Raw genomic sequence first — 10451 nt, 5'->3', positions numbered from 1 at the left:
TATAATGTTTTAGTCAACTTGTAATTAGTACCACTAATAAACCCAAACGGCAAAATCCATGCAACCTAATTTTCTCACTGTAACGCAACGCTATCACAGTTCCATATGCAACGGATCATGCCATAAGCACGTGCATGTAGTAGGTATTTGTTCATAGGCCAAACACATACACAGCCCCTCAAACTTGGCCCTATTTTTCATTTTGACACTCCAACTTAGCCTTGTTCCATTTTAATCCTTGAACTCCATTTTTTTTGTTCCATTTTAACACGAAATACTATTTTTATGATTTCTTTATTTTATATATATTTTTCAAATGCAACTTCTTATTTTAAATCGACACGTGTCAATTAATTTTAGTTAAAAAAATTAAAAATTAACAAAAATTTTAAAAAAATAGACATGTGCCTGTTAATTTTCATAAAAAAAATTAAACATTNATATAATGTTTTAGTCAACTTGTAATTAGTACCACTAATAAACCCAAACGGCAAAATCCATGCAACCTAATTTTGTCACTGTAACGCAACGCTATCACAGTTCCATATGCAACGGATCATGCCATGAGCACGTGCATGTAGTAGGTATTTGTTTGTATTATGAAGCCAAATTCATCTTGAACATACGTCACATAACGATCAAATTTCAAACTTAGAGAGGCATATACACAGAGTTTTATTTAAACTTAAATTAGTATCAATAAAAAATTTTATTGATTAGTTAATATATAATAATGACCGAGAAATATATATAAACGTATTTTTTTTAAAGCCAGTGATTGTATGTGGTAGAAATTATAGATACTTATGTTGGTTGGGTGGCTTTAGGTGAAAGGTTACTTAAATTTGTGAAAGTGTTTGGCCGCGCCATTAATGTGAGTTTGGCTGTTTGGATATGGTCGGTGTGATCCTAAACCATTGGCAATTGGTAGGGAGAAACTGCCGTATTTTACAAGTTTTCTTAACGAGTATGCATGTTGCTTTCTTCTTATTAATTGACATGCTTGCAAATTTATTGTTGAGTCCCTTTTGAAAGGAGGTGTATTTTCCCTTTGACTTAAAATGAAAGGTTACTTTTGTTGTTAAGTCCTATGGTGTAAAGATAAAGCATTCCACCCTTAATGAATATATATTTATATGATATTTATCTAATTGTATTCATCAAAAATCATATTTAGAGTAATTGTTAGAAAAGAAACTACTATCGTTTGCACAGTGGTCAATCCTTCTGTTAAATTTTGTGACTATCGTTTAATTTATACCAAAAGTCAAAAAAAAAATCGCAAACTTTATGTAGAAGTTGAAAATTTGTGTGTTGCTTTTAGATTTTTTTGACTAAAATGTGGTCTTGCGAACCCTAGATATCAGACATTTTAATCTAAATTTGGTATGATTTGTCAAGATCAACTTCAAACATTTTTTACTTTAACTTATGAACCTGACAAGGAAAAACACGGGACATTTTTTTTTTTTACTGAAATTGTGGCAAGGCATCAATATATAGTCTTGCCAAAAACACATTTTTGTATAAACTTATAGCCTTGATGACGAGGCCAAACTTTAGATATTTTTGTCTCAAATTGGAGTTTGAGGGGGAGTTCCACTCATGGTACCTTGAGTGAGTGAAGTTTGATTTTGACTTGGCCTTTCACTCATAGTACCTATTTTGGCTTGATGTCTCACTTATGGTACCTTTATTTTATTTGGCTCATAGCACCTTAATCTAAATTATATATTTTTAATCTAAAATCAACCCAAAAATAAATAAACCTTTATGGGGATTTTACATACAATATAATAAGAGACATAAAATCTCTGTTACTTTATACCGAACAAAGATTTTGAAGAATAAGCGGAGGGCGGGTAGTAGTTGAACTTTTTTTTTAAAAAAAGGTACAAATTAAGCTAGTGTTTGGCCCAAATTTTAAAATATTCTTGGAAATCTTTTTTGGTTGAAATCATCATATGTTTGGTCATAAATTTTGGAAGAAATATTTGACCATTCAAAAAATATGATTTATACTCATAAGTTCTAAAAAATATTAAAAATATCTTTAAGTTTGTATTGTCGTTTTATAATGAACATGTTCCGTCAAAAAATAACCTTATAACATAATTAATAACAATCAACAACAAAAAAAAACCAATATGGACAAGAGCAATACATTAATCGCACACTCAAACTTGTCATTGATTCATGATAAATTTTTACCCATTAAAAACAAAATGTTCTTTTTTTGTCATGCTCTGTATAGATAGCAAAGATGATTAGTTATTAGTTGTTAATATAGTAATTTGGTAAATAATGTTAGTTGAAATTAACAAATGATGAGTATTTTTTATAAAATATAAAAGTTCGGAGTAATTTTTTTTTTAAAAAAATATTCTCAAATACTATAACTTAGCCCAAATTTTTATTTTTTTTTAAAATATTGGAAACTTGGATACTTGACAAATATATTTATCAATTAATGACAAGTTATATATCCAAACACCATTTCTCAATTTTTTTCTCAAATATATTTGGGACCAAACGGGTCCTAAATCCCTATGAAATTGTTGGCAAGTGGACTGGTAAATCATATCCCTATTTTCTTGGGCTACCACCCATAGGCCCAAGTATGGGACGAAACGCTCGCGACTCCTGATGGATATTTTGCTATTTTGAACATATTAATAACTTGTTTGAATTTATTTATTTTAGATATTTTTAAATTAAAATAGTTTTAAAGTAATTTTATAGTGTTTGGACCAAATAAAAGAAATACTTATAAACATTTGTTTTAAGCTAAAATAACAAAAATAAGTCATAAAGTCATTCAAGCAGGCTTGAAAACCATAATATGATAGGACTTTGATTTGATTTTTAGTTGAGTTATAGGTAGGAACATCAAATATGTGGTACATTATGCTTTTTATGTGGACCGGTGCTCATATAAAAAATATATCTGAAAAGGACTTAAAATACCCCTAAACTATTGAAAATGGTACAAAATTACCCTCCGTCTACCTATTGACCTCAAAATACCCTTAACATCTACCTTTAGGTCCTATATTAACCTTCTTTTTAACGGACCCCAATTTAAACCTAATTAATAAATTAATTAATGACGTGGCATTCATATATTGGCCATCCTATAATTAATCTAAACTAATTTAAAAATCCACCCATTCCCAAATCAAATCGACCTGCCCCAAATTTATTTAACCCATCTGTCCTTTCCCGTTTGAGTTCTCACGAAAATTATAGCATCTTCAACTTTCTGCATTATATCAATGTAGCTACTTGATTTTTGCAGCTTCGAAACATTATCTAGATCATCAATATCATCGTAATTAAAAGCCAAAAATAAAAATCATCGTAATAACGATTTTCCGTGAACATTACGTGTATTATCGAATAATTCATCTAATTCCTCCAAATCTGCGAAGAATGAATCAATCAGAGTTGTCATTATGCGATTTATATTACTTTTGCTGCAAATTAAATAATATTGATTAACAATTTGCTCCGATAATCACTCAAAATCTGCAAGCAATTTAACCACTAAATGCTATAGATTAAAAATGGCTAATAGTCTGAGATTTTGGTACGCATTGTGCTTCCACTCTTCCTCCATAATATGGAAATTCACTAAAAGAAAAGGACTAACACCAAGTTAATCTACAATAAAAATTCAGTATAAACCTTGACATAAAATATACCAAACAATTCAGAAAAGTTAAGCAGTGTTTGCCGGTTTCTTCCTTCAGATTTGGGTTATGGAATTGAAATGGCCAAATGAAAGTGAAGTGTTTGATGATATGTTCGCCGGATGCTTCTACCAGAGTTGTAAAATTCTCATTTTTCTGTCACACGCAAGTGGCCGGTGCAAGACGAGCCATGATCGTGAAGTGTGGGGACTTTTTAATTGGAATTTGATTTGGGGCGGGTCAATTTGATTTGGGAATGGGTGAATTTTTAAATTAGTTTAGATTAATTATAGGATGACCAATATATGAATGTCACGTCATTAATTAATTTATTAATTAGGTTTAAATTGGGGTCCGTTAAAAAGAAGGTCAATATAAGACCTAAAGGAAGATGTTAAGGGTATTTTGAGGACAATAGGTAGACGGAAGGTAATTTTGTACCATTTCCAACAGTTCAGGGGTATTTTAGGTTATTTTCCGAAAATATACACATAAGATATTTACTTCAAATTAAATATTCTTTTATAAAAATCTTAAATGATCAGACATTTTAATTACAAGTTATAAAATGAGAATACAAATTATAATTTAATCATAATTTGTATCTTATACTTATATCGAAAACTGACACTTGTATAAAAAAATATATACACATACAATAAGTGTATATCCAAAATATGTGACATTTATGTGATATATATATAGAGAGAGATATTTTATTTTTATTCAGGGGAATTTTCGCATATAACCACTTAAAAATAACTTAATTATGCTTCATAGGTATAGCTTGCTAATTACGATTCATAGCTACATGTTTGAGGGAGGAGAGAGGTGAGCGAGATTGATAGAGGGAGGAGAGAGGCGAGCGAGGTTGAGAGAGGCGAGTGAGACTGAGAGAGGAAGGAGAGAGGCGAATTGTATATGTATATCTGTCAAATAATTGTATATATGTAATTGATATACATATGTATTTGTATATCTGGCGAGTGAGATTGGAAGAGGGAGGAGGGAGACGAGCGAGATTGGGAGAGGGAGGAGAGAAGCGAGCGAGAAAAGCATACTGTATATGTATATCTGTCAGATAATTATATATATGTAACTGGTATACATATGTATTTGTATATGTATAAGTGACATGATTACATCTAAAATTGAGCTGCAACGCCTAATTAATTCAAACTAGAATTATGTTAGTTAATTAATTAATATATTTTTGCTTATTTGCGTAATTTTCCCTTTTATTTATTGGATAGCCATAAAGCAAGAAAAGATAGGAAGCGTTAAACGAAAGGCCAAGCAGCTGTCTCATTCGTACTCCATTGTTTGAAGAATCCCATTGTCCACAACTTTTCCATCAATTAAAATCAATCAATCAATCCCCACCCCTTTCTTTATCAACTTTCCTTCTCTATCAACACCTCCAGCTATTCTCCTCATAAACCTCAACACCATTTTTTTTTAAAATAAAATAGGAAAGATTAACGTTATGTTTATTTATCGTAGCAGGTAATTTGTCTTCTTTTCAAACAGTGTAAAAAAAATATTTTATATCAACAATGTATATCATTTAACTAAATTCAAATGAAAAGTAACTCAAATTAAATATATATGATTACTACAAGTTAACCTTCTCTCCTATCTTTTTCATTGTAACAATTTACTTGACAGAATAAATAGTTTAGGCCCGAGTGGCGAAATCAAATATTTTACAAAAGGAGTCTAAGATATAAAGAACTAAACACATGAAAAAGTTAAAAGTAAATTAACATTATTACATATACATGAAAATTATTATTTTTTTCGCCGAAGAAGCACAAAAACAATAGAATCCGAAAAAGGTAAAATATACGCGGTCCTTACTAATCACTGCCTCACAAAGATAGATAGGTTATTTCACTTTGTTAATTATTAACAAACGTTTCTCATGTTTTCTCCTGGAGTTTTCATTTCCCCCTTTTTTGGTATTATATTCCGAAGAGAAAAGAGAGAAAGATAAAGGCCAAAAAAGATTAGAAGAAGTTACCTGTAGGACAGTATGAAAGTATCTTCATGATATTCCATATCTTTTGAGTTTTGGAATTATGCTTTTTAACCAAATCGGTTTATATTTGACACATTCAAAGAGAAACACATCAATTTGCTTTTTCTTACACTATTAAGCAGACAATTTATTGCTTGACAAGACCACTCATATCTAACCTATTTCGATCCATTTTACTTGTCATCTTGATAAAAATATAATATCCAAATAATTGTCATTTGAAAAATTTAAAAATAAGTAACTATCAATTTCCACCTTTATCATTACTTAATAAATGTAAAAAGAGATTAATGTGGTAAAAAAAACAATATTAAGCTTAAATTGGGATGCTAAGATAAAATTGTTTTTAAGAGAAACCTGCAGATATTATAAAAGGGAAAGCATGTCACATAAAATAAGATTAAATATTTTTTTTCTTAGTATTGTCTAGTGATAAAAGTGAAGTACCTTATTAGTGACAAATCGAGGCATCTTCTAATTATTAAAAATAGTATCAACCATGACAGCGCTTTATCTTAGTTAGTGGAAAAGAAACGGCATCAAAGTAGTGGTGTTGCATTATATACGCAAGTATTTTCTAAATCAGGGGCACACCTGTTGGATGTTGCACCCACAAACATGGACCCATAAGTGCAATTCACAAATAATGCATTAACCAGTTTAATTATGCATAATTACCATTATTTGATCTTTGATTTGACATTATATTGATGGAGACGCAATAAAACGTAACCACCTAAACTATCTTAGTTTCTCACTAATTGTACTCATTGATAAGTGTAGATTAGTATCACGTTCGCATGCACCATATTTATGTATATCCAGGCTGTGAACTTCTAATCCAAAATAAAGGTAATTAAGGATAAGTTAAATTATAAATCACTAGATAATCGATCTATATATCTTGTTTTACTTGGTCCAAGCAATAATCTTGGATTAATGTGAAGATCAGATCCTCACTAGATAGTCAAAGTTAAATTGATCGATCTATATATTTTATTTTACTTGGTCCAAAAGATGAGTATCGAACTATTGGATCGAGTAAGGTTAGGAAGGAAGGTAAGGTGCAAACAAATTTAATCGCAGATACTCTTTAGTAGCTAAGATATGTTTTAAAAAAACAAGTAATTAGATACCCGTAATCCACTCACAACTCCTTAATCTGAAATTAATTGATATTTTCCTTAGACGGAAAATTAACAATATCTGTGGAGTTATTCTGGCGCAAGTGGTTTATGATATTTTATTAGATTTTTTTTCTTCCTTTGTTGTTTTGTGTTCTTGTAGGACTCCATTTAACTGTAATGTCTCTATCAGTGAACTACTTGACAGAACAAACTCGATTATCCATAACAATGGTGCATTTGTAATCTGAAACTACCAGCAAATTTGGACAATATATCAAAAGTTGGATCAATTTTTTTTGTCTTAATTTACTCTCAAAACTTCAAAAAAAAAAAAAAAAAAAACTTACAATCACAAAGCAGTGATGGACTTGATATGTAAATAGTCAACAAATGACCGTCAAGTAAAAAAAAAAAAGAAAAGGATCAAAATAGTTAAGATTTGAATAAAAAGGATCAATCCTGGAATCCAGTTTTCTCCCATATAGCATTTCTGACTCTACTCAGATCTCTCCCTTTGAGAGTCCGCCCAACTCCTTCGTGCACGGAAAACGATGCAATTCGTGTCCTTTCTAACTGCTTCGCCAAAAACTCATGAGGCGGAATCCGATTATCCAAATCATCGTCGTCTAAATCATCATCACTATCTCTCCTTCCGTACTCTCTGTACTCATCCTTCAGTATCTTTGACCAGTCCGGTACATTCACCGGCAACGACGCCGCAGTCGTCGTCGCTGTCGCTGTCGCCGTCGCGCCGGAACATTTTCGGTAGCTCTTCGTTTCGCGCTGCTTCCTCGAGATCCTTGAACTCGGAGATTTCTTATGAAACTCCGGCGACCGAGAAACCGTCGATGAGTTCCACATGTCTGATTCGTCGAACTCGAACACCGAATCAGGAGTCATCGCAAGGTCTGGCTCGGTGGAGAGGAAACGATAGTTTGCCGTGGCGAAATAGCTCCTTGAAGCTGCCATTGATGATGGATGGGAAGAAATTGAAAGAATGGTTAATGTGTATACATACAGACACGTGTATGTATAGAATGAATGTGAAGTTGTTGCTCTCTGTTTAAATTTGGAAGGTAGTATTTTTTGTATTCTTATCTCTCTTTCTTATACTCTCAGTATGTGTTGATGTTATCAAAGAGCGAGGAATTGGTTTGCTTTTATAAAGGTTTTTAATAATGGATAAGATTCTTCTCTTTACGTCTCATTTCTCCGTCTCTTCTTTTTTCAATATTCACCATTATACCCCTAGAAAAATCATGAAGACGCCACGTTATAATTTGGATTTATCCACTATCGACCCCACTAAAATCTACAGTTCCTCTAAAAATGAACAGTTGCTGATGTGGACTCTTTTCTCTATTTTCCGTAAAATGTTAATTATTCAAATTCTTTTTTTTTAAGAACTAATACTCAATTTTTTAAATAAAAAATAGAAATAACCATTCTGACTAGGGGTGTGCACTATTCGGATTAAACTGAATAACCAAACCAAACCAAACCGAAATTTTATTTGGGTTAGTTTTTTGGTTTTTCGGATTGATTTTGGATTAATAAATTACTTTGTTTGGTTTTTTGGTTTGGTTTTGGATTTTAAAAGATAAAAACCAAAAAACCGAAAAAAAACCGAATTATATATATATATTGCGTGGAGTCGCGTGGTGTGCCACATAAGTCAAAAGGTGTACAAAATTACAAAAAAAATGAGTTCAAGGGGGTAATAGGACCTTAATATAGTTAAGGTGTGTCTCTGGGATTTCGGTCATAGTCTAGGGGGTACTTGTGTCTTCTCCCTTTTATGTTTGAATTACATCTAAATAGGTATACTTATAAGTATTGTGTTTTAAGTTTTACTTATGATTTATATTAGAAAGTATATTTAAGGGATTAAATATTATTACTTTGGTTATATATGTTATTAATTATTGACATAACCGAATAACCAAACCGAAAAAAGCCAAACCGAATAGAGAAAAACCAAACCAAACCAAATTTATTTTGGATCGGATTGGGTTACACTTTTACAAAACCAAAAACCGAAAATCCAAACCGAATAGTGTAAAACCAAACCAAAAAACCGAATGCACACCCCTAATTCTGACCGTGAAATTCTTATTTACTTTATGTATCACGCTTAATTTGCATGAAGTAGTATGGCTCGATCTCGGACGTGAATCACAATTCACAAGTTCCTTAATGCTTTTTTTTGGATAAATTGAAGAATAACACTATTTGTATCAAGTCAAAATATGATAAATAAATTGAAACAAGAAAAGTAAAAAATTTATCTCGAAAAGTGACTCATTTTTTTCATAACACAAAATCACTAAACTAATGATAATTATCTCCTAATGTAGCTCAACTTTATTTTGTCACAAAAATATCACACAATTTTTGTAATTTTACCTACAAAAGTCACTCAAATAATACTTTTTTTAATTTATTTTTTTAAAATAAAATTGATTATGTATTGGCTTGATTTGTAATTTTCTTTTGTAAGATGAGCTTTTAAGTTTGAATAATTATCTTTTTTTGACCAATTTTAATTTTATTTTATTCAAATATCATATGTTATTTTTTTATATCCAAACGTGCCTACTAAATCCGCCCCTAGTTTTCTTCTAACTATTCATATTCACTAAAAACAAAGAATAAGAAAAAACATGTATCCAAAATTTGACTCCTTTTCCAAAGAAATAAAGTAAAAGGGTATTTTGGGAAGATCGTTTGTTTTCACCTGAACAGTAAAATAAGGCCCTCAAGACTATCAGCTATTTTGGCTTGACACGCAGCCCATTCCACAACAAAACTGTCAACTTGTGGGGCCAGCTTAAGCAGTCACAAGGATGAGCTTGGATATGGCGCGGAGCTTGTGCCAGCTGTTTTTTTGGCTTGCTTCGTGCCACAACTCGATAAGTTCTCGCGCTACCAAACTTTGTATTATGGATCATATTCCGTCCCGGTTCAGTTACTAGTAAAATTTTATTGACTAAATTTTAGGTTTAGCAAATATAAAAATTATATTTGTATGTTATAGATATAGTTTGTATAATTGCGCTCTATAACAAACTTTATGTTTGCTATGATTATTAATTTGTATATTTCGATATATATATACATAAAAATCTATATTTTGTATATTTTAGTATACAAACTAAAACACAGTAATTGTATATAAACAAAATTACTACATATATACAACACATATGTATACCGAATAGGTCTATTTGTATATTTCGGTATACAAATGGGTCTCTATTTTGTATATTTCGGTATACAAATGGATCATACAATTAATTTTTATACAACACATATGTATACCGAATGGGTCTATTTGTATATTTCGGTATACAAATGGGTCCTGTAATTAATTTTTATACAACACATATGTATACCGAATGGGTCTATTTGTATATTTCGGTATACAAATGAGATGACAAAATTCATGGAATATTTGCTATGAATTACAAATAAAAGAAACTATGACTATAACATTTAATTTGAATTAATAGTTTGATATTTCATACAATTTTCCTTATTTTATATGGATAGTTAAAAATAAAACAAAATATTATTTCCTCTATATTCTTT

At 30.8% G+C, this 10451-nt stretch overlaps 1 protein-coding gene across 1 annotated transcript; it reads right to left on the bottom strand.

The window, feature by feature from the left end:
- Positions 1-7021: 7021 nt before the first annotated feature.
- LOC125875102 (uncharacterized) lies at positions 7022-8029 on the bottom strand. Its single transcript, XM_049556181.1, has one exon. The coding sequence runs from the start codon at positions 7827-7829 to the stop codon at positions 7314-7316; it is 516 nt and encodes a 171-aa protein (XP_049412138.1). The 5' UTR covers positions 7830-8029; the 3' UTR covers positions 7022-7313.
- Between the last annotated feature and the right edge of the window lie 2422 nt (positions 8030-10451).

The sequence above is a fragment of the Solanum stenotomum genome, chromosome 8 (genome assembly GCF_019186545.1).
Source record: "Solanum stenotomum isolate F172 chromosome 8, ASM1918654v1, whole genome shotgun sequence".
Lineage (NCBI taxonomy): Eukaryota > Viridiplantae > Streptophyta > Magnoliopsida > Solanales > Solanaceae > Solanum > Solanum stenotomum.
This window is presented reverse-complemented; position numbering and strand designations above follow the sequence as displayed.

Excerpts from the sequence above, each read along its gene's own strand:
- LOC125875102 (XM_049556181.1), bottom strand. The coding sequence starts at position 7,829 with ATGGCAGCTTCAAGGAGCTATTTCGCCACGGCAAACTATCGTTTCCTC.